At 38.7% G+C, this 25,616-nt stretch overlaps 1 protein-coding gene across 1 annotated transcript in view; it reads left to right on the forward strand.

Annotated features, from left to right (window-relative positions):
• Positions 1-604: 604 nt before the first annotated feature.
• The window catches only part of GRXCR1 (glutaredoxin, cysteine rich 1), a gene marked incomplete at its 3' end in the record, with an annotated part of 29,160 nt that continues 4,148 nt past the window's right edge, over positions 605-25,616 (forward strand). Inside the window, exons 1-2 of the mRNA XM_010011665.1 lie at positions 605-1,000; positions 3,790-3,792. Coding sequence (XP_010009967.1) covers positions 605-1,000; positions 3,790-3,792 — 399 coding nt within the window. The remainder of the gene's footprint in view (positions 1,001-3,789; positions 3,793-25,616) is intronic.

Raw genomic sequence — 25,616 nt, forward strand, 5'->3', positions numbered from 1 at the left:
GTTTTGATGAAAGAAAAGTGCCCATCACTGACTTTTCAAGTTTACGATTTTACCTGCAGGTGTAATCATAGAATCATAGAACCAACTAGGTTGGAAAGACCTTTAAGATCATCAAGTCCAACCTTTACCCCAACACTGTCAAGTCTACCACTAAAGCACGTACAAAACATTTTGACTCAGCAGATCTTGCGAAAAACTCTTCCTCTTTGTCTTTCTCAGCAAACAAAAACTGCATTATATAAACTTGTGTGGTTTCTGTAATTTGGTTTATTGTGTGTGGTTTTGAATTTTTATTTTAATCAATGAATATAATTTCTCCCTCTCTTGCTTTCTTCCTTAGTGCTAAAAAGTACACAATGGCTTTTTAATATTTAATTAATGAGATCGATTTACAGGTTTTAGTTTAAAGGTAACCATAGCACAAATACATCCATTATTAACTGCAGAACGGCAGTGTAGCTTCTTGGGAACCCTCTTTAGTATAATATGAGAACCCCTGTCAACAGAAAACAGTGCTGATATTGTTGTTAAGTGTGACAAACTGGCAAATGCAATGGGCACCACACTGGAACAATGCAAACTGCTCATATCAATGGAAGAGGCGATGTTTAAAAATGAGATGAAGGGAGACAGTGAGAGACTATCAAGGAAGGTTCGATTCCGTGTTGCATCCTCTCACAGTGGGAGAGTGCTGAAGGAGGTGTACGCCGACGGGGAGGCTGCTGACTCTCTGGACTCTGAGTATGCCAGTAGCTCAGAGACTGACCAAACCAGCCGGCTGAGTGAAGTGGATGGGCAGCAGAATGGACACGTAGGGTCTGAGTGTGACGAAAATGAGAATGAGCAGGACGACTTGCTCATTTTAGTCAGAGCCGCTAAAGAGAAAGGTTTTGGTACAAAGCGAGTCAACATCCTCAGCAAAAATGGCACAGTCAGGGGAGTCAAGCATAAAGTCAGTGCTGGTCAAGCCCTCTTTGACAATTTGGCAAAAGTATTTCAGGTAGGTGATGTGGTTTTGCTGGATCTAAACCCTGTGTCTGTCCATTTTAACTCTTCATGCTATTCTTCCCTTTGGCCAAACCTCTCTCATTTTTGATTTCTCAGTGTTATGTCTCATTCCCATTGCTTCCACTTGCTGCTGTTGCACAGAAGGGGCTCTTTGCTCTTTCTGATGTACAACAGCTCCATGCTCCAAACCGACTGAACCTTTTCTTTCAAAATTGACCTAAGGTTTGCTGAGTTGAAATGTGTAAGTTGTGCTTCTCACGTATGAACCAGGAAAGAACCATAACATAAGAATTAACTGGGGCTTTATTGTAGATCTCTATAGATCCACTGTACACAGACTTGCCATGTTTCCACTCCTATTATATTAGTTCTAATGAGTTTACAATGTTAACTGCTGTCCCTTACATGTAGATATGTATACTTGCAAATTCCATTGTGTTTAAACTGCAAAGTAGACCAAATTAGGTGCAAGATGGCAGCAATGACAATTTTCTCACATGTAAACTTCAGAGGAATGAAATTGTAGTCAGAAGCCTCTTAGTAATATCTGTTTTCCATTTATTTTGTAGAAGGAGCAGAATATCTGTATTTGAAACAGTATATGCCATACTGATGCTTTACACAGAGAAATAGAGGCCTCAGAAAAACCAAGATGGAAGTTCTAAAAAATTTAGCTCATATATATAATTTATCTATATACACTATTCAAGCCTTTAAATCATTAATATACCATCAAAAGAGCAACAGGTATCCAACCAAACTCTTTCTAAAGGTTTTTATAATACAAAATTATAATGGTCAGTTAAATTGGCTTCAGAGCATTGTTTTAAAAAACATTTATGCAGTTTTAAGGCATGAGGAATTTGATATTAATAATGATTTTTTGTGAATTGAAATGAAATCTTCTGAAGTTCTTTTGTACTTTGAGACTAAATAATTTCATAATTCATTTAGAAATGGCTATAAAATAACAGTTTCTTGCTTCTGAGTATGAATTTATCCTCTATGTTGTACCTAACTTATAACAGTCTTTTTTGTCAATACCGATGTTCTTGTGGAAGTTGAATGTTTCAAAGACGAATTAGCTGCTTACTTCTGTTCTTTACATCACATAGCACTCAAGTAGTTTGCTCTCTTTCAAGCCACTCACTGAAGAGTCTGTCCTTGAGTTCCCTACTCTGATAAAATTTGTAACAAACTCACTTTCTTTAAATAGACATGAGTTAGGAAGTGTTAACTGGGGCATGTCTGGGTTCTTCTCCAAACTCGATTCCTAATAATGTTCTTTGTTGTTTCACTACATGGAGTATACCATTCCGTCTCACTAGCCCCATTCCCTCCTAAAAGCTTTCTTCTGCTGCATCAGTGACACCCAGGTAAGAAATCTGAATCAGTTAAATAAACAGGCCCGTTTGAAGACATATGTACCTTACTAGAGTGCCTGTCCTCCCGCTGTTTCTACTTCCAGTTTTAGGTTGAAAGTTCTTCAGAGGAGGTTCATGAAATCAATGTACTTCGATTGCAATGTTGTTTCTTTTATTCCTGGCAGAGTTACAGCTAGGACCAGCACTATTGCCATGAGGTGTTTTGCCAGAAGAAAGTAATGCTTGAGAGGAGGCATATCCATCTGATAACTTAATGAAATTCTGTTTAGCTAAGTCTACCCCAATCCATAATTAAAACCTACAAAATAACAAATGGTTTAAAAGATGATAAGGATCTTGTATGGACAATATTTTACAGCAGAAGAAAGTGGAATAATTAAATTGTCAGGCAAAACCAAACAAAACAGTTTTTCATTGAGTACATAATTAAATTTAAGAATTCTCCCCTACAGGCATTGTAAAGGCCAAAAGAGTAGAATCATAGAATCACAGAATCAACTAGGTTGTAAAAGACCTTTAAGATCATCAAGTCCAATCATTATCCCAGGACTGCCAAGACCAACACTAAACCGTATCACTGAGGGCCTCATCTACACAGTTTTTGAATGCTTCCAGGGATGGTGATTGCACCACACCCTGGGCAGCCTGTTCCAATGCCTGATCACCCTCTCAGTGAAGAAATTTTTCCTAATATCCAATCTAAACCTCCCCTGGCTCAGTTTGAGGCCATTACCTCTTGTCCTAGGCCATTACCTCGTGTCCTAGGCAGGTTTTGAAAGGAGATGTGGGAAAAAAATGGGAAACTGAGCAGCTTCTGCTTAGGCAAGTCTGGATGGCTGATTTCCAGAACTAACTGCATATTCTTACCTAAAGCATCTACTGGATCAAAGACATATATTTAGTAATACAGAGAACATAATGATTTGAGGTTTCTACGCAAACCAGTTTCCATTTCCCCAGACATAAGAGTCTAGTGAAGAAGTATGACAGTCTTCATATCTGTTATGTCATACTGTGGGCCAGTTTTTTGTGCCACATGGTGACACAGGGGAGAGCAAAGCACAAGGGTTGGCTTTGGGACTGATTTGGAACTGTTTGATCCCAAAGTGAAATATAATCAAAATCCATCCAATTACAAGTGAAGTAATGACCTTCAGGATGAAATTAGAGGATGATTTCTAGTTTTCTGTAAGTATGTTCCAGACAAGTAATTGCACAGTAATGCCACTTGGAGAACAGAAGAGTTCTTTATTCAAACATATGATAAAATAGAAATATGTGTGTGTTAGAAGATATAACTCAAAATCTCTTGATCTTGGCATTTTTCTAAGTTCTCCCCTTAATTATGGGAGGTCATCTGCAGTTACATGTTTCACTTCTCTTAGATAAACAACAGCAGGTGTATAACAATAGTTAACACGTGTACAAAGTCCCTCATCCCTGAGAAGAGCCCATCTATGCCCCTTTGATGATTCAGCAGTAGATGAACTCATATGTTTCTCAGGGTCAGTGTCAAAGCAGGTATTTATAACCTTGGAGGATGCACATGAATGCTTGACAGTCCTAAATCCTGAGCACTGATAAATTCTCGAATGCAAACACTTCTTATTCAGTATTTAATGGTTCACTTATTAACTAAAATGTCTATGAAAGAAGCCAAATACTCAGTATGTGTGTATCCTGTGACCTTGAACTATTTTTTTTTATTTTCTGCAGTGTCAGCATTCTGATTCTTCAGATTATATTTGCAAGCTCCTCTACTATGCTATTACCCCAAGCCCCCAAATGTCTCCTGTGATAGAGGAGAGATCCTTTAATACAAATCACGTTGCTTAGATAATCTAGGTGTAAGTAAGAATTCATTAACTGGACTTCGTTAAGTCATACAGTCAAAACCTTTGATGTTTTCTCTTCAAATATCTGGGCTGAAAGCACTCCTATGTATTTTTATGTTCCATGGAATAGTTGGGGTTTTGAATCTTTTTTCCACATTTTCTAACTACAGCCTTTCTACAGAGTTGGTTCAGACAGTTTCTTTCCACAACAGACTCATCTGAAAAACAAAATAAATCTCACTTTCTGCAGTTTTGTGGAATTTTAAGAAAGTGATGTAATACAGGAAGTATTTCTAGATGAAAAGGTGGTTTTTGTTGTTGTTATAAGATACAAGCCTGGCCTGAGAATGTCTATCTCCTGCCAAATAGACATGCACCCCCTACTACATTTTCCCACATCCATACACTGAGCACTTCTATCACCAGCACAACCAGCAATTTCTCATTTCCACTGTTCCTCAAGAAGAGAAGCTAAGTCCCTTGCAATGACTGTCTGTGTCTCTGGACGTGAGCTGCTCCAGTTTTGTGACAGTCAAAGGTCTCCCATCAGGTCTGTCCTGCACCACTGCTGAAGCTGCTGTGAGCCCATCAGAAGCAGCTGTGTGTGGCTGGGACCAGCGTTGCCATGGGGACAGGGTTGAACAGAGCAGGACATGTCCAGGGATTATCTGAGCTTCATGGCAGGGCATTCTGTGGGCAGAAAGGTGCAGGAGAGACCAGCCTTATTGATGCTTACGGGGATCATGGTTTCCATGGCAATGTCTCCAGCCTTTCCCTCCCAGGGGTGGATGCCACAAAGAGAGTGTTGATATGGCAACCACATCCTGGGGGGGGGATCCTACTTGGTGGAGAAGGGGGGAAGCCAGTCAGTGGTCACTGGTGGAGGGCAGGGATGGTCACACATGTCCACCCAGCCATCATGTGCACCTATCCCAGGACTGGAGGTGTGGCCTCCTACAGGGCTGGCAATACAGCAGTGAAAGTTGGGAACGTTTTGTTTGTGAAAAATGTGCACTACTGGAAAAGCCTGAATAACAGAAAGGATCTGGAGCTCCCAGCCTCCCTATTCATGCACCTCCTTGGTATAAGTGAGATTATCTCCTGCTTAACCATTAAAACTGATGGTGTCAGCAGCTCTGGAACAGACCTGGGATGTTAGCTGCTAATTGCGTAAGAAGCATAAGACCCTTCTCTGCATATCCAAAGCAACTGTGGTCTTATTTCAGTACATTACTAAAAGTTTTGTTTTCTAATGCTTGGAATACTGTTAAAATTCAGATGGGTTTGCATATTTCCTATATTTTCCCATAGAAAGTAGTAGAGAAATGGTTCTTGTCTCCTTGAAATAAATATTATTCTCTTCACTACCAATTTTTATGACTAGGCCAACCCTATGAAGTCTTCCAGACGACACAGAGCAAAAATCCTTGGGTTGCCTGCACTAAGTAGTGCAGCAATCGTTTCATGCCAGACTGCATTTCCGTTAATGTAATGGAGCTCAGCCAAAGGTTTTACACAGGTGTCCCCTCATTTGCACTGTTTCAGCATGGGTCTTTTCCTGCATTTCCATACTTACACACTCCGCTGGCCTTCCAGCGTCCTCTGAAAGGTCACCTTCTGCTAAATTAGCTACAGATCTCACTCTCAAGTAGCACCTGCTGACGTCTATTACGAAAGGGCAGGCCTGGTTAACAAAAGTGATTAATGCCTTTGTGAACATTGCATCAGAGAGAGTATGGGTCAAGAGTCAGATATAATATACCTTGTTTTTACGATATTTTCCAGCTCAGTGTCTCAGGTAGAGATAACATTTAAGGTTGCCAAGTGCAAGTCAATGTTCGGCCTGACAAAGAATTAGCTTGTTAATGCTTAGAGAGAAAGAGAGGAAAGAGCTAAGAATCAGGTAGAAGCTTGTTAAGATGAGAGCTTCTGGGGTGGTTAGGTTCACTTTCATGTTTCTTTACTTGTAGATGACCTGGAAAAATGAATACACAGCATGACATGCAGAGTTTAGGGATCAGCAGGGCTGGGTAATTAAAGAAAAAAATACCTAGAAATTTTTAGAGAAAATAAAGAAATATAAAGAGAAAATAAAATTAAAGAAAATAGAGAAAATAAAATTAAAGTCAGCAGCAAAACCAACTGTCTCCCAAAGAAGGCAGATGCAGCAAGGTGCTGTTAAGGTGAGTTTCTGGTGCAATAGTACAAACAAAGGTTCTAGGGTGACTGGCACATTGTATACCACTCCAGTTCCTGGAGCATCTATCGCTACAATCCCCAAACTCTGGGGAGAGGAGAGAGAAAGGTCTGCACTTCCACTGGAGAAGTCATGATGTTGTCATCCTTGCTTTTTTGGCACATGATCAGTGCTGACACTCCAGCATCATTAGATTGTGAACTCAGAGACCTCTTATAGGACTGGACTAAGATTGTAAAAGGTATCCTGAACTTTCCCTTCATATTCTTATCCATACACGCTGACCCGTGTGTAGGATTTGTGACTCCCAAATAGGCATAGCTTGTTAAAGGAAAAGACATATTTGTTCCTACTAATAGCAATGTTAGGGAAACCTGACAATAACCTAAAGCCATAGCATTTGCTGTGATAATACCACTTACATGAATGGAGATAAATCCTAGTGAACTGCAGGTACTTCCTCTGAGGTATAAAGTTCCAGTCTATGCTCGTAGTGTTAGCAAGTCTGGAAAACTAATTATTGAACAGTGTCACACAGAAATCCACTGAAGGATAGGAAAAATTGTAATAATGCAGGGTATCAAGTGATTGTGAAAAGTAGGTTTCTGTTGTTACAGGACAACTGTTGTTAGAAGGACAACTGGGTCACCACTGGAACAGGCATCATGTCCTTTCACGACTTCCCTTTTGCTTTCCTAAGTGCTTTGATCTGTGACCACAGTGCATGGGACAATGTTTCAGCTAATTCAACTGACTAAGTCACAGTTAAAACAGTCAGTTTCCAGAGCTGGTGGCTGGACAGCCACACAGATTTTAAAAAGGAGGATGTTTGGGTGTGTGAGATTTTAACTGTAGCCTAGGATTGATTAGTACTTAGGATATTGTATTGGTATTTATTGTTGTCATAGAATCATATAAATCAGCTGTAAAGCACTGAGCTCAGACAAGTCAATTATTAGACTCTTCATGGTATTTTAGGGTTTGCTTCTATTGGACTTGAAATACTTATCTGACATAGAATTGAAATGATCATTAAATAGACTTCAAACTATCTAAACCTCTGAAAATGATATACAAACTTTGAGTTAAAAATGTAGGTAAGGGATGTCTTGACTTTTCAGTACACTCAGCACTGGGAAGCTTAGCAGCAAAACCATGGTTGAATTTACCACTTCTTCAAGACTGAATCAAAAATTGAAGAAAAAAAAAAAATTGTTAGACTTCTATGCTGGCAGTCTGATCAGCAAGCTCTGGAAAAATTTCCGGCACCACATGGCCTCCAAGTTATCCTTGGTCTAATGTGTCTTAATCCTTAAATGAGGACACATAAATGAGGACACTGTTCTTGAGACACTCAAGTGCACTGTATGAGACAAAGCAGAAGGAAGCCCTGCGACAATGAACATTTCTGTTCTGTGTTTACGTTTCTGCTTCAGAAGATATAATAAGCAGGTACTTCACCTGCTTCTTAAATCACACCTACATCTGCAAGTGAGTGAATACTGTTATGACACTGAATTAGTATTTCTCCACTCCCCACAATATTTTTATCTGTTTATCATAGGTAATGACTACATAAAACAAGACAGCTGAGAACTAACTTTTACAAATTTGCAGTAGACATCAAGCATTAGTGGCATGAGCAGTACGGCTCTGAATCTGTGCACATCAGCCTTCCCTGAGGCAGAATGAACTGACACGCTTCCTAGCAAGGGTCTGTGAAACATACTGGAGTCTCAAGTATAACCAAACTCTGGTAGATTCGGGATGAAATCAACAGTAAGGAAAAGATAATTCTGCACTTCGTTAGCACCTTCTCTCTTCTGTTGCTAGAAAACAGCTTATAACAACTGACTGGTACTGAGCAATATTGTCTCAGGCTTGCCCCAGCTGTGGTCTCAGTGCCTGTGGCCTAAGCAGGTTGTGCAGCCTGTAGGAAAATGCAGAGCTGCTGCCCTGGGCTGCGAAGGAGAAAAAAATTAAATTGCTCCCTCTGTAAAGTCTATGCCATGTGGCTACTTTCCCAGAGTGATTTGTTAATAAGCCTCATCCCCTGGCCTTATCCTTTGCATGAGAAAGGGCAGTGTACCAAAGAAGGTAGGGTGATACTGCATGGAGTATATATATACAGAATATGTAGTACTAGCGTGAACCAAGACTTCAGGTATAGATTCAAAAACCTCATAGACTTCTGACTTAGACACCAAGATCCAAAACTGTGATACTGCAAACTCTCTTTGGTGCCATCTTGTCTCAAAGGCAGCAAAAGCCTTTTAATGATGAAAATTTGACTAATCATCTGCCTTGGCCTTGTGTCTCAGTATCTCAGTATTGACAGGACATGACAGTTACCTCCCACTCATGTCCCACAGAACCACAAAATAGGCATTCCTTTGCCTGTTTCACCTGCAGAGGACTTGATGCAGTCCTCTGAGCATGCCTGGTGGATCAGATCCTACACAAATTGTACATAAGCAGATGCTGCTTTGTACAAATTGTGTCTGCAGGAGGCAGTGGTGGGAGTTGTACTTTGGATTAGACAGTCACAAGGCAGCATGAATAAGTTGCTGGAGCAGGAGCGGAACACAGGCATGCTGATTCTCAACTTGCCGTAACAAATACTACTAATAGACAGCTTCGTGCTTGACTTCCATTTCTTTCTTTGTCATTCTTAAGCATTATAGTGATGGTATTACTTCAGCATGGAGGTATTCTATGAAAATTCTAGAAGAGCTGTGACTTGCTTGCTAGGGACAAGAGGTAGAAAGGAGACTCAATCCAGGTAGCCAAGACATGAGAGACTGCAAATAGCCATGTTTTGCCACCTTGTTTCATCCTCTCTCTTTAAATCTAAAAATAAATTTGCTTTCTTTTTGAAAGAAAGAACCAGAGTACTTGCTTTCAGGCAATAAATGTGAATGCCAAATGGAAAAAGATGCCTCCGGGTTGCACTAAGTGGGATTCCTAAATCATATTGGCCTCAGGAAATTCTCTGAGCTGAAAACAGTCATAAAATGAGACAGTATTAAAAGGAAATACCATATATGCTTGCCATCCTCTTACTTTTAATTATCTGTCTGATAGAAAACCTGGAATGCCAGATGAACACTGAGTCCAAGCCTATGTACTGCTCTGGGACTCTTACATAATATGCTTTTGTGGAACTGCTCAATAAGGTGCTCAGCCTCTGAATTAACATGAAAAATCCTTCATCTTACTTCAAATGGACTTGAAAAAGGGTAATGTTACATAAACAGCCTATGAAAAAAATCTTAGGATGCCAGTGCAGAATTTTTTCTATTTATTCTAATAGTAGGATTTTTCCCCCCCCTGAATTGGCCTCTTACAACAGAGATGAAAAAGATGAACTGATTAGTCTTAATCATTAGTAGCAATAACCCTTCAGTTTTTCTAGCTGTGGAGCTCAACTCAGTAACTCAGCAGGGCAATTAGGAGAAAATATTTTTTGAAGTATTCTTGAAACTAGGAATGTCAAGAAAAGTTGGGGCTATTCCCAGCCTGCTAGCTCATCTGCTTCTGAATATCTTCATGCATTTGACACAGTAAACACAAATTTTGTGGAACATATGAAGCTGAAATAAATTGCCTACAAATATGAGCTGCCTTCTATGCTTAATTGCCAGCATAATTCTTGGTCATTGCCCCCTATTTTGTGTGCAAATAAATGACTCTGCAAGCAAATATTTAAGGGTCCTCATTGCACCTGAGTGTCTTTGGTGAGGTGTGTTTTAGTTAAATTTACAAATATGGAAGCAAATATTTGGGTACACTGGGCCAATCTGTCACAAGATTGCACAGCTGTGCAGTTGTGCAATTGCAGAAACAGGGTAATAATGAAGGTGAAACACAGTTCCATTATTAAAAAAAAAATAAAGTTCAACAGAGCAAGGAATTATCTTTACCTTAGTGGTATGATTCTCCAGGCATGAACTAATGCTTTGGCTTTGTGCCATAGTAGGCATTAGCAAAGTACTTTCTAATAAGTTAATTGCATTACAATTCCAACTAATTTACAGATCTCAGAGCAATTTGAGTTCTGAACTAGGATTTGCAAATAGTTACAGTAGAAAGCTTACACAAACTAGACAAATATATACTTACATATGCCATAGAGTTACTGTGTTACAGTGAACCAGGAAAAGTGTATTTTACCAGTTGACCAAAACCACACTTCAGGAGTCACCTGCTGCCAGTTTAGTTGGCATATAGGGGTCATTGATGACAATTTCCTTCCCTAAGAGAGAAGAAATGATGTCACTCTTTACTTGAAGATAATGCTTGCTATACTTCTCTAGTCTGTCACCAGCCTGCTCTGACATTTGTCTCACAGGGTTGATAGTTTATTACTTGCTACACCAACACAAGACACATGATTAACAGCTTGAAATAAAGAAATAGTCAAAGAAGCATTACTTTTTTTTTTTTTCCCAGCTGGAGCTTTGACTGGTGTCTGGCAGCATCATAAGTTTGTAGCTGAAGGTCAATAAAATGTGATTCAGAATGGAATTTGCAGCTAGAGAGAAAAGGGTACAACTTTCACCCATGGAAACCTTCCTCATTGCTGCGACATCCAGTACTATGTAGTACAAAGCACGAAACTCATATCTCACTGAATTTTTCTAAAACTTGATGATAAATATTAGGAAAAAATCCCCAGCCTGTTGATTTTGAAAAGTAGCTGGAAAAATACAGCTCCCCATCCAAACAGGCAATATTATGGTTTTGCTCGACAGAGTTGTGGAGAGGCTGCCACAGCACAATTTTTTACAGCCTCCATCATACAAAGCAACAGAAATGGTCACAGATGAGCAGCTGCAGTCAGTGAAGTAGAGACTCATTTCACACATGGCAGAAAGAAGACAGGAAAGCCATCACTCATTGCTAGTACACATTGTGGAAAGTATTTTAACAACCTTAGTACAATTCTGCTTTGGAACTATATCTGGAGACAGAATCCATCAATAATGTCAGAGGAGAATGTCTTCTGTACTGCAGAAATACCACACATAGGCTCTTCTACAAAGAAATGTAGAAAATCTTACTGGCCAATATTTGCATATGTTTATAATAACATGCATATGCTTCATTTATATATTATGTATATAATAGCATGGTATATCCTGCACTGACAAATCAGTCAATGCTGGTGCAAAGGCAAAGAAATTTTTCTTTGGGATTGAGTCCTGATAGCTTTGTTTGGAATACTACTGGTTGATAAATAAGCATTAAAAATATTAACAATTGACAGCATTATTATTATTTAAGAAAATTCACTATTCTTAAGAAAATTATTAATTTTCTACATATTATTTAAGAAAAATCTATTTTTCCCTATTATCTTCTGTAGGACAGAAAGCAGTCAATTTCTAAATCTGCAACTGAAGTTACAGTGTTTTGAAGAAAATGTGATCTTGTCTTGCCCAGCTTCTCATGCCCTGCTCTTGTTTTACTAAAACTAAATGCAAAGAACTCTGCTTCCTAGTCCCACAGGCAACTTTGAAGCATTTTGTTGCTGTTCAAGTGGAGATTGTCATAAGAGACAGCTTGATAGACATAGTAAAATATGAGACCTTTAAGCATTGCTGCTGGAGTTCCTTCCACCTATCACAGGTCTTAATCTGAATTTTGAGAACTTCCTTTTCCAGTTGTGGGCTGATGCTTTCAATCATACTCCCCAGCATTTAGTGGATAAGTCCAGTTGTTCTTCCAAATGCCACCATGATCCAAAAATATAGCCACCTACACAGTCCCTCCAAGCCCAAACTTAAGCTGTCATGAAGATTTGAAAGAGACAGAACTTTTAAAGGACTTGGTCAGTAAATAGATTCTGTTCATTTAAACCTATCTGCAAAATTTTACTGTGGCATCTAGTGTTTTTGTAGCTGCTGGTTGGTCAGGCAAACAGGGAAGCCTATTTGCTTGGTGCATGATGTTCTCGTGGATCCTAATGTGAGATACTGTGGAGTAGAAGGGTACTTTTACAGGCCAGTATTTGCAGCTGGATACAGGTGACTTAATACTTTTTTTTTTCTGCTGCCACTGTCTGGGAGCAGCCTTGAACCATGCAATTCGTTCAACCAGGTAGTTTTATCCTTAGCTGTTCCAGCAGTTCTTTTTCGAAGTCACAACAGATAACGGCAAGAGTTGTCAAAAGAGGAGAGCTGTCTAGTGAATTTTCCGACCTGTCTTTCATGCTATCTCAATTCTCATTTTGGCAGAAGGTTACACAACTGGCAGAAACGTAATCAGTTTGGAGTTTGAGCATTGTTTGAAGACATGATATAATATTAGACTAAATGTTGTTATTGATTTTTCTTGCTGCAGGGGATTAAATGATATCTATGCAAAGGAACCACTGAAATATTGCTGAAAAGAAAAACAGATAGCCAACTCAATCAAGTCAGCATCTGCATATGTAGTCATGTTCCTTGATGAGAACACATTTAACACTATGACATGATACAAATTTTAACCCTATTATGTGAACATTATGATATGAAAAGCATGATATCTGTCCCCTTTTGTCCACCAAAAGGGTAGCAGCCATAGCATAGGCTATTCTAGGGCAGAGCTGGTTTATGTATGCTGTCTAGGAGTTGCACCTACTATTTCTGTACCAAAATATCAAGCCCTCTGTCTTTCTTTTTTGAATCTATTGTATGAGAAAAGGAACGAAGCACTGTATTTGTGCAATGCAGATGGATCTTTAATTTAAAGAAATGAAGATTGAGTGTATAACTAGTAATTAACTACTCAGAGTTTGAAAATGAAGGTACCAAAGTGCTGGGCATTATTAAGTAATGAGATAGCTGAGAGTGTAGTTCCAATTAGATTGAGTAATATAGGAGGGAAACAAGGTCCTTCATCACTCAGTGCTAATACAGAACAAAGTAGTGCTGTAACGACAAGGCATTCCATTTCATCACTCCCATATATTGAGTGATAAGGCTCTCTGTTATTGAGGAGTAAAGACTGAATAAGCACTTTATTGGCACTTTGTCGCACTAAGCATCGCTTAACATTGCCTCATTCAAAGACCTGTGCAAAATTCATTATAGGTTGCAGAGGGCTTTGTGACCCTGTGTGAGTGAATGCTCTGTGTCCACCTGCACAATGGCTGTCCTTTTCCTTAACTGTGCAGTAAAAATGACAACTTCACCTTTTACACAATAGCCTGTTTTTATCTCAGCCCAGCTGAGCAGTATTTTCAGGTAAAATTTTAATTGTATGAAGTGTCAGAAAAGAAAAAAATATATAATTTGGAAATGAAAATTGAACATACTGGGAGGGGCAGGTTTCTCAGTTGTGTTCAGCACTCCTTGGGAATTTCAGGATCTCAGTGTATCTCACTCCAGCTTCCATTCACAGGAGCACAGTAAAAGATAAAATAACTTTTGACAGAAACCTTTTTATCTGCCAAACATAAAAAATTCCAGGGTATATCCCAAATCAAAACCAGACTCCATTTAACTTTTTCCTCTGATTTTATTGCTTAGGAAGGTCAATTGTGAAGAATGGATTATAATTTTTAATTTTCTCTGCTATTGCAGTTGAGAACAGCACCTTATTTCATTTATGCTATTACTTTTTGTAGTTGTATTCTGAGTGAGCTGTATAAGCCAGGCTGACTCTAAGGTGTAATTAATTCAGGATGAAAGGTGGAAACATCTGCCAATGGAAATGCAGTAAATTGTCAACTGAGCTAAGTCTAACTGATAAGAACTTTCCTGAACACAAGTTTTTATATGCTGATTAACACTAAGAAAATCACCAGTTGCAATACTGGTGCAAATAAGAAAGAAGTCATTCTTTCTTGGACTCTTGTGCTCTTTCCTGTGATATTCTGGTATACTGAAGGTAAGTCCCATGAAAACAGACCTATTTACCATGCAAAGCACAGCCTAGCAAAGAAGGAATGGTCATGTAATATCATGATCAGCATCTCACCAGCTGAACATTTTATTCACCAGTCAGAAATATGACGAATCACATTTGTAATAAGCTCAACAGGCTAGAATTCATTTTCATAGACCACTAATGCCTTTTAATTAACCAAACTGTAATTGACATTTGAGAATTATAAAGGGGATCACTGCATGAGTAAACTGCACCTGGCTATGTTTAAATGTAAAATGACTGAGTTGAGATCCATGTATTTTTTTATTATTATTATTATCACCTGTCAGTGTCTCTAGCAGTATACGGATACATAGCGAGTACTTTGTAAAGGATAAGTGAGGGTCTGGTCAAAGAGAAGAGAAAAAAAGATGGAAGGGATAGCAACCTTTGTTTTTTTAAAAAAACCCTTCATCTGCCTGCCACAGAACACCAAACAGGGTTTTCCAAAGCTGCTGCCAAGTTAAAAAGAAATGGGCTAGGGTAGGCATAGTAATTTTCATGACAGCCATTTGCTGCTGATCAACACAAGTCTGTTTCTCTGCAGTACGGAATGTTTTGTTGAATGAAGCAGTAGTCTTTACAGACAGACGGGGCCAGCGTGCACATGATCTATCAAACACCTCTATCTGTCCCCCTCAGTGAGTCCTCCTCTAGTTCACTTCAGGCTAAAGCCATCCTTACTTATAGAATATCCTCAAAGAGGACATGCGCTCCCCATTGATCCTCCCCAGGCAGGCAACTAAAGATTCAAACATCTGAACAGTGTGACAAATAACAAGCAAAAGAAAAAGCTGCTTATGACAAGAGAATACAGGATTTGGCCCCCACAGCTCAGTGTGCTGTTTAGGACAAATGTATTGTGGTTTTATTTTATTTGGGTTTTTTTTTTTTTTTTTTCTAAATAATTCTGGGTGACATCATGAGAAATGGTACATAAGTAAATAGGAAAACTACCACCAAAGTCTGTGTAAGTAGCAGGACAAAACGTTCCCTCTCAAGACAATTAAATATATTTGAAAAATCCTACTTGTATTACTGAAAGCAAGCCCTGAAGTAACTTAAAATTTGAACTGATAGTACAAAAAATAACTTCACAAGAAAAATAACTAGTCATTTATTCAAGTATTTCATAGAAATGTAGCAAGTCTAGATATATTTAACAATTCTTTTTGGGTAAGTGACCAGCCGCTAAGTGGTAGTCATAACTCTTTAAAGCTGACCTACATTCTCTCTCCTTTTATTTCCAGACCTCCTCTTGTTTTGAGTAGATCCAGAAAACAGGAAGGCCCAGAAAAAACAAATGTAAAAATGGATCAACATTTTTAAAGTTCCATTTTACTGAAATTTGATTCTCACTTTACTAAGTCTATTTTTCCCTGTTGCTAGATATAAAGACATGGAAGTGAAATAAACACTGATCAAACGTTGAATAAGAATTATTATTCATACTCCTACATATAACTGTTATCACCAGGCTGTAATTCACTACTGTTAAGCAGTAGGAAATTAAATGGAGGACAAATCTTCTTCTAAGAATAAAGACTTATTCTCAGCTTTCCAGGGCTTGCACATTGTTTGGAATTGTGTAATTAATATGAGCATTCTTTTCATGACCCATCTGTCATCCATTGCTTCAGTTCTCTGGTCTTCTACACTACTTACAGACGTAGCTTTAGGCAGGCAGATGCTATGCAGCTTAAGCCATACATTTTTAATTTACTGACAGCAGCATTTCTTTAGGTGACAGGCAGTAGGCTTTTTTTTTTTTTCTTTGCAAGGTACACGGGAGAAGTAAGAGTGACCTTCCGATTTGCATGTTCTCTAACTTCATGTTGTCTTTTAGCAGGCACAGAAAATGGGTAGGAATGATAAATTGTGAAGTTACTGTTTTTATTTTCAAATTTTGTTTGAATTCCTGTTTTTCTGGACATTTTAAAATGCCCGTGTCTTTCTCATGTTAAGGGCACATTGCATAAACTGTTATACTGCTGTTCTGTGAGCAGAGTCTTCAGAAAACTATCTCGAGGTAAACAGCTGCAAACAGCCAAAATTTAGGTTTTTTTTCTTTCCTTTTTCTTTGATGTAACACAATCATAAACCCTCACTGGGATAATTTAAAAGCTATATCCCCTTAGTTTTGCATAGATCAGACATGCTACTGGAGCCAAAACGAGTCTAATATGCAATCAAAGTTTAGGCCAGAATTTAGACCTAAACAAAAACATCTCCAAATGGTCACATGATCTATGCAAAAATATTTGTATGATCTTCATATGAAAGGATAAGATATGCGTGACATGTTCAGCAAGTAAGAAAGACATGTCCAGAGACCTGGAAACTGTTCACTGCAAACGCCCCTGGGTTTGATTTGTGAATGTCTATCTGTTTAGTGGTGTGGGTCCTCTTGGTGGGCTTCTGTCTCATTTTGGCTGCTTAGCTCAGTTCTACTGAAACACAGGACAGAGGCACTGGCTACTTCTGAATTGGCACCATGGACATCTTTATATCCCAGTTATTCTTGCAGCCTGCAGGCAGCACAGGCTTCTAACTTTGACCTTACGTAAATCTTATGAAAAGATAAGAGCTGCACTTAAATCAGGCTCTCAATAGCTGCCAGAAATGTCAAGTGTGGCAGTGAAGCACTCTGTCTTGAGAGAATAAAGCAGAAAGTGAGACACAGGAGAAGAAAGGCTTCTGCATACTGCAGTGTTGGAGGAAGTACAAATCTCTCCTGGAGGCCTGGGGAAAACTGGGTGTTAAGTCCTGAGAAATTACTTTGACCTGGAAGAGAGACGAAGAGTAATCAGGTTTGCTGGAGGAGAAGGGAAACTTAGTCTGCAATCTGATCAGTTCTCTGAAGTAAAGAGAAAGAAAAAAGAACTAGGGAAACATAAGGTTTGAATTATAGCTTGAAGTCAGAAGGTTTGGCAAAGCTAGATGAATGGGAGGGCATAGGTTGCTTTTTGCACTGCACTGCAAGAACACCTGTTGATGACCAAAATTAAGAATAATCCATTTGTTCATTCTTTTGATTACGACTTAAAAATACCTGTATGTTAACCACATCTATGGTGTATTTTCTTCCTAACTTTGTTTTATCTAGAAGAACAAGCTGTAGAATAATTTTCCACCAGAACTTCAGTCCTGGCCACAAGGGAATTCAAAGTTTTGCAAAATTTTGCAGTTTTTGTCATTTAGTTTTCCTGAAATTCTCTTCTCATCTGACACAACCTATTTCATAGTAAGTGGTATCAAAATTTAATAAGCATTTCTAATTAGCATTTGTTTTATGCATTCAAAGACCCAAGCAGCAAATCAGAGAGATTATATATCCTGTAACACTGTAACACAATTTTTCAGAAGTATAGTTTTCAATTTCCTAGTCCAGCAATTACATCAAACAAAGGGAAATTGTTTATGTTGTCACTCAGATTGCTCAACTGAAAGCTATTTATCAAACATAGCAGATAATCAAACAACAGTAAAATTAGCTTATAATTCTTCTACTAACACTGCACCTGTAGAAAACAATTGTTTCCCTGGTTGGGTGCCAGGTTACAGCACACTACAATCAGTCTTTCAACACAGAGTAGACACAGAGGGCAAATATGGAATAACCCTTGCCAAAGAAAATTCATTCTTAGGACAGGTGCTGGCTGAAGATTGCATGATGTGTTTTCTGTAGGTGAAGGTATGTATGAATTTTTTTAGAATCATAGAATAGTTAGGATTGGAAAGGACCTTAAGATCATCTAGTTCCAACACCACACACTAAACTATGTTGCCCAAGGCTCTGTCCAACCTGGCCTTGAACACTGCCAGGGTTGGAGCATTCACAACTTCCTTGGGCAACCCATTCCAGTGCCTCACCACCCTCCCTGGGAAGAACTTCTTCCTTATATCTAATCTAAACTTCCCCTGTTCAAGTTTAAACCCATTACCCCTTGTCCTACCATGACAGTCCCTAACCAAGAGTCCCTCCCCAGCATCCTTCTAGGCCCCCTTCAGATATTGGACAGCTGCTATGAGGTCTCCACACAGTCTTCTCTTTTCCAGGCTGAACAGCCCCAACTTTCTCAGCCTGTCTTCATACGGGAGGTGCTCCAGTCCTCTTATCATCCTCGTGGCCCTCCTCTGGACTTGCTCCAGCAGGTCCATGTCCTTTTTATGTTGAGGATACCAGAACTGGACACAATACTCCAAGTGAGGTCTCACGAGAGCAGAGCAGAGGGGCAGGATCACCTCCTTTGACCTGCTGGTCACGCTTCTGTTGATGCAGCCCAGGATACAGTTGGCTTTCTGGGCAGCTATGAAAAGTGAAAACTATATATCATAAATAGCAGCATTTCCCCACCGAAAACCTGAGTTTGCTCTGCCTAAGAAAAAGTCTTATAGGTTAGTGTTGGTCATTGCCTTAATAGAGCCATTTTGCAAATGCTGTGTTTATAAGTAACCTAGCGCATTTCCTCTTCTATAAGAGGTCTTGTTACTCTGAAATGAATTGATGAGGGAAGAGGAGGGTAACAGGCTCTTTGATGAGCAGCATCATAGCAATTTTTAACTTTCGTTACTCTTCCTTTTCCCCATCAGTTCATTTCAGAGCTGATATTACATTTACCGAACCAAGAGACAAAAGAACAAGACTGGGTTGTGCTGTGGCCCTGTCACTGAGGACTGAGAAACAATCAAGCTCTCAGTGAAGACGATCAATATCAAGAGAAGAAAGTTTACTTCACATGTGGTTTGCGGACACTTTGCTCATCTGACAAGCAAACACTGTATCTGGTAAAATGCATACAATCTGGAACTCCCATGCAACTTTATCCAGGTGAATTGTCACTGATGTGTGCCCAAGGAATTGCGGTCGAAGACACAGAAAATCACTATATGAAATTTACTTCCAGTCAACCTTCTTAGTGACAAATACTTTCCCTTTCCATAGTGTATTCTAGGAAATACTTCAGTTTCATTCACTTTATTTAATGAATGCCTCACAAAATGTCAAAGCATTCCCTCCATCACATTTACTTTTACATAGCTGAATCTTGGTTATCAGTTTGAACTAGCTAAAATCCTCCAAATGTATCTGTATCATTAGACAAATTAATTGATGTAAAATAATTATCACAGAGTAATGATTTCCATGACTTATAATGACTGATATACTCAAAAAAATCCTAAAGCAATGGGACAACACCCAAATCCTGATTTTAAGAGCTACTTAATACAAGAAATATTTGTCACCAAGCCACATTTTGTAGGCAAGATCATAACACTAATAGATAGCATATCAGGTTTCAACAATCTAATTTGGTGTAAGATCCCACAGCACACTTTGCAAATGCAGGGGAAAGTTATATGCCTTGCTGAAACTTGGTTTAGATATTTCCTGACTGCTGCCTTAAAATTGCACTGAGAGTTTCCTGTGCAAATGGCAAAGAATTGAATCTGCCTGTCCTAAAAAAAATAATTGCACATTATTTTTGCATGGTTATTGCACAGGTTTATGAACATTTTCTGAAATCAGTTTCTCTGGCTATTGCTGTTAAGAAAAGTGCTGAATTATGCGTCAGATTTTTCTGATGTGGACAGAGTCATAAGAATTTTCTTTGTATTGGTAGTGGCAGTTTCAAAGTTATTAGCAGTCCAAAGTTTATACAGGCAAACTGTAAAAAGATTACCTGCGGAACTATTTGTCTGGCTCTAATATTTTATTGCTATTTGCTTTGTGTTTCCTTAAATTGCATTTTTCTTGGTGCCTTTGTAAGGCTGCTAAGAGAGAAGGATGATGCTAGCCAACTGCATCACAGAGATCTCATTATTTTTAAATAATGAAAAAACGAAATAAAATCAAGTAAGAAACATCATGTTTCGTGACTGGATTATCCGAGAAAGATTTTTCAACTGCATTTTAAAGGACAATGTAACAGCATTTTGTAAATTAACAGTGTAAATTATATTTCACTTATAAGCAACATTTTAGGCAGTTACATTAATAGATACATAAACAGTATTTGATGAGAAGTGTGTCATTTGAAGTTTTTTCACAACACACCAGGATTGTGTTGGAAGGCTTTGCATGAAAATTGAAAAAGGGAAGCCAAATTTTGGCAATTTTGCAATATCTGTTGTTTCCAGAATGGTATTTTGGCCATTATAACTCCTTGCTGTAATATTTTTTCTACTATTCTTCATGAATAGATGCAATTGGTTGCATCATAAAAAGGGATAAGAAAGACAACACTTCACTGAGACATGCATGGTTTGATCCTCTAAATGCTTACATTTTTTCAACTATAAAATATATTACTGTGCTAACTATGTAACATAAGATACTTCAGGGATCAAAAATACACTACCACTTCTTTTAAGTCACTTTATTTCCTTTGGAAAGAAAAAGAAAGATGAGTTCTACTAATCTGGTGAGGACTGTAAGGTATGGAAGACAGAAATTCAACTTGTGCAGCTTCAGGCCTCTTCTGTTGAATACAGGAACAGTTCAAAGATCTGCATGATCTGAAACAGGAATGTTGGATGCTCCTTTTTTCAAAAAGATTCTAGTGCCTCATGTAAACTGCTGAGAACAAAACCTGCTCATTTGGACTATATGACCTTTGAAGTTCCCTTCCAGCCCAAACTATTCTATGATTTTATGATTTTCAGTAGCTCTTTCTTCTTCCCCTTCAGTCTTTGTGAGCAGTTTCCTGGCACAACAAAGAAATGCTTCTTTTTTCTTACAAACCTATGTAGCATTTCCAAGGGTCTTCCTACAGATACTGTCTCTTTTTAATCTGGGAAAAATATATTGGAGATTGGTAAATATGAAGAGAGAGATAAAGAGTGAGCAAGCAAGAGACAAGTGAGCATTATATCATAATGCTGTTTCTTCCTGGGAGAATTGCAGTCTAGTTTAGGATTGGTCACAGGATTATCTTTTGCTTCTGATTTTTAAAAGTTTTACTTATTCCTATCATATGCAGAATGGCATAAATAAGCAAATAAGAAAATACTGATAATCCTTCCAATGCTTGGTAAGTAAAATCCAATTAGGCATGGACAGATATGGATCTTCTCCTGGCTCACTTGAATACCGTAATAGATTTTGCCCTGGCTGACTTGCATAGCACCGTTGTGCCCTGTTGAACAGGAACTACGTTTTTCCCCAGAGTCAGTGCCAAACCTGTAGCAGATAGTCTGACTTTAGAAAGTCTATGCAAGCAGAGGCACCAGGGTCTATCAGAGACCATGAACTCTAGGGAGATAACCTGTTCTCTTATCTGAGCTCAGGTCACTTGAGAGCAAGCTGTAGCCTGGTTGTATGGGTGTGTGCTGGATGAACAGTAATAAGGACACTGGGAGGCAAGCTCAACTGCAGTCTTTGTACTTTCTGAACCTGCTGATAGCTGAAACATTACAAAGAGCAGGGAGAGGCAGGGTCGTGCCCTGTACTCCTTTGCTCTGGTATTTTTTTAAGTGTTCAGTCAAGTGATTTTAGGATGAAAGGAACAGTATAAATATCTGTCATGGTTTAAGCCCAGCCGGCAACTTGGAACCACGCAGCCGCTCGCTCACTCCCCCCCTTTTCCTTCCTCCCCCCGCTCCCGGAGGGATGGGGAGGAGAATTGGAGGAATGTAACTCCCACAGGTTGAGATAACAGCTCTCCAGTAACTAAGGTATAATACAAACCACTACTGCTACCAATAATAATGATAAGAGGAATAACAAGGGAAAAGGACACAACCGCTCACCACCCGCCGACCGATACCCAGCCCGACCCGAGCAGCGATCTGGGCCTTCCGGGCGACTCCCCCCAGTTTCTATACTGGGCATGATGTGCTGTGGTATGGAATAGCCCTTTGGCCAGTTTGGGTCAGGTGTCCTGTCTCTGCTTCCTCCCGGCTTCTCCTCCTCCCTGGCAGAGCATGAGACTGAGAAAGTCCTTGGTCAGAGTAAACATTACTTAGCAACAACTAAAAACATCGGTGTTATCAGCATTGTTCCCAGACTGAAAGTCAAAAACACAGCACTGCACCAGCTACTAAGAAGGAGAAAAAATGACTGCTGTAGCTGAACCCAGGACAATATCACATGCAATACTATTACTATTTTTGTTATTTTCATCTAGACCCGACCAAATTGATATACAGCCTGAAAAGTATAAATTAATTACAGGCATATACAAATATACTATACCAATGTCTTAGGTATAATGACATGCTATATTTGTTTTACGCTGCACCTGATGAACAATTTTGAGGATACCAACCTTGAGGTAAAACTGTGCTATTTTACAATCAGCAGTATGTGGCAGGGGTGTAGATAAGAGAGGCAAGAGTTGCCCAGGAGTTAGAAGATCAAAGAATTCAGTTTCTTCCTGGATCGCATCCTTTTAGTATAACTGTGACCAGCTCCTCAGAGTTATCTATCCCTATGAAACTGAATTATATCGTACATTCCCTGAGTTGGAACCCTTGATCCAGCAGAGGAGTCTGCGCTCCTACGCAGCTGTTGGAAAATTATATATTCCTAGAGTGTTCTTTGTGGGGGAGGTGAGTGTCAGAATACAGTCGCATGAGTATTTGTGCTATTTTATAAGCTGAGAAAAACAGTGTCCTGACTGCTTTCTTAGGTAAAGCAAAACTAGTATCTTTATTTGGGAGTGTCCCAGACTCTTTGTTTTCCTTGTTTAGGAGTGCAGCTCTTGATGCTCTCACTTGTAAATTGTTATTGATAGACTTTTCCAGCTTGCTGATGTTTATGAGGATGGTAACTGGTTATACCATTCCACTGTTCAGGGACATGTAGACACGAAGTCCTACAGTTGTAGTTCCTGTAGTTACCAAAACTGGATAAGAAAAAGTGTAGTGTTTTTGAAGCGATGTATTTAAGAGAAGGTGACATGACTATATGACTTGCACTGTTGCAGAAGTTAGTCTTTATTCTACTGAGCTTTGCTGAAATGCATAGTTTTCTGAATTTAATAAAGTTCAAGTTCTGAATTTTGATAAATATTGATATAATGCCAGATCCTTGAACACAGTGCAAACAGGACATAACGTAATAAAGCACTTAAGAGAGCACTTAAATTTAAGTATGCACTGTGCTTTGCTGTGTGAGAGCCCATGGAAGGTTGGAACTGCAAACGGTTAAGTGGAAGAGAATGTGATTTCATACTGAGTGCACACTGCGGCTGGGGACTGCAATTTCTCCTGTATGTGTACATAGATCTTACCTGCCAAAGAAAAACATTTTACTTTGGTTGATAAAGTCTGTTTGTTGGAAGAGGTCTTCTGGCAAGTGAATAAATTCTTCCTGAAAAATACCATTGAACCTTTATTTTGAACCAGGCAACCAACTATGACAGACAGAAGGAATGGGTTCACAACTGCATTATCATTGTATGGTGTTGTTGTGATGGCAAATGTTGTAGTTTTCACTAGAACACAAACTTTCAATCTCCAGCCATTTCTTTCAAAGAATGTTGTCTATTTTCATCTAAACAGTGACATGATGAAAAATATGCTTTTCATTAAAAACTATAGATTTTGGAAGACGTATGTTCTGATGAAGTGTCATGTAGAAAAAAAATTGAAACATTTGGTGATAGCTTTTTAATTTAAAATTATCTTTCAGAAAGTGTTCGTTACTTTTAGTGTACAATTTGAGAGCCTTTTAAAGCTCAGAAGCTAGTAAAAGCTTTCCAATCTTGCAGAAATGAAATGTTTAAATTAAATTTTTTTTTTCCCCTGAAGAAGTTCTTCAACAAGAAAGTCATAGCTGTTTTCTTCCCGTCTGTTTCTGAGTGGAAAATAAAAAGTCCAAACCAGATTGTGGACAGAAAATTAGTGTTAGACAATAATTCTTCTTGCCACTCAGTTATTGGTACTAATTCAAGGTATAAGCTGTACAATACTGATTATGAAGTGAGCAGCTTAATTCAAATCTTCTACAAATGCAAGGCTATGTAAACATATATATGTATGCACATATATGCATACATACGTATATATATGCTTGTTACCTCTTGCTCAACATTTTCACATTTTCTTTAGATCATGAATGCTACATTTTCTCACTGAAGTATCTCTGGAACAGGGATTGTAATGTGCTCTAGATTCCTGCCTCAGCCTACTTAGTGGACAGCAGATACTTCTGCCGGTCTGATAGTATCTAATTACAGAGCCAAGGGGTGCGTATTTCAGTAGAACAGTCTGGGATGTTGAAAGATGATATTCTGAGACAGAGAAGGGCATATCAGCCATTGATTTAGGTCACAGACGCAGTTCACTACTGCATGAATAACATTAAGTTGAATGTTATATCTGAACATAGTAAGAACCTATCCAAATCTCATATGTGATAAAGGTTGGCATTAACGTTTCAGATTTGCCAAAGGACTACACCAGCCCATTAGTCTTAGCAGAAAAATATTCTGCTTTTGCTAGAATATAGTTGCTCATATGGTGCATTTAATGTATAGAGAGGGTTTGGTTGTGGGTTTTTCTTTTCATTTTTAACTTTGTACTTTGAAAAAACCAATTGTAAATTTATGAGTGATACCACCATTGAAATAAACTATATATGGATATGATGGTAAATAGCTATTCTTTTTCACACCAATGAAGTAAAAGAACATGTTTATGCCTTTTATCCAGAGAGGAGATTTAAGAATAGTCTATGTCTACTTTTGTAGTGTTGCTGTCATTGTTTTCATTTGCAACAAAATAAAAATGAGGCTAACGTCGTGAGTATTCTTCTTACTTGTCTTGTCTGTCTACTTGCTTGCAGACATGGTCATATACAAAGGTTTTCAAAAAGAAAATGTTACCACTGTTTCGTGAGCAATCTTTTTATACCCAAGGGTCCAGCAGTGGTCCTTATACCATGAGTAGAAAAACATTGGCTTGGATCACTTCCTCTGTTCTGAATTTGGCCAGCTCTTAGCTGTGCTGCAAAACATTATGTGTTCCGGTCCAAAGATAAAGAGCCACTCAAAGTCAGCAAGGCAAATACAAAAATGTCATGAAAGATATTAAAGAAAATCTATAGCCTTGGGAAAGCACATGCTGAAGAAATAATCTAGTATTATTATTCAGTAACTCATTTTATAAATTCCCCTCAGAAATAGAAGTGTGAGAGAGAACTTCTCAAACTAGGGAGACTGGACAGAGCAAGGGTAGTTACGGAACAGAGAGAGAAACACGAACTCTTGTTGCTGCTACTTCAGTTGCAGCTGGATCCAGAAGCCAGGGATAAGATACAGTAGGGAA

Source organism: Nestor notabilis, unplaced genomic scaffold (genome assembly GCF_000696875.1).
Source record: "Nestor notabilis isolate BGI_N333 unplaced genomic scaffold, ASM69687v1 scaffold16443, whole genome shotgun sequence".
Classification (NCBI taxonomy): Eukaryota; Metazoa; Chordata; class Aves; order Psittaciformes; family Psittacidae; genus Nestor; species Nestor notabilis.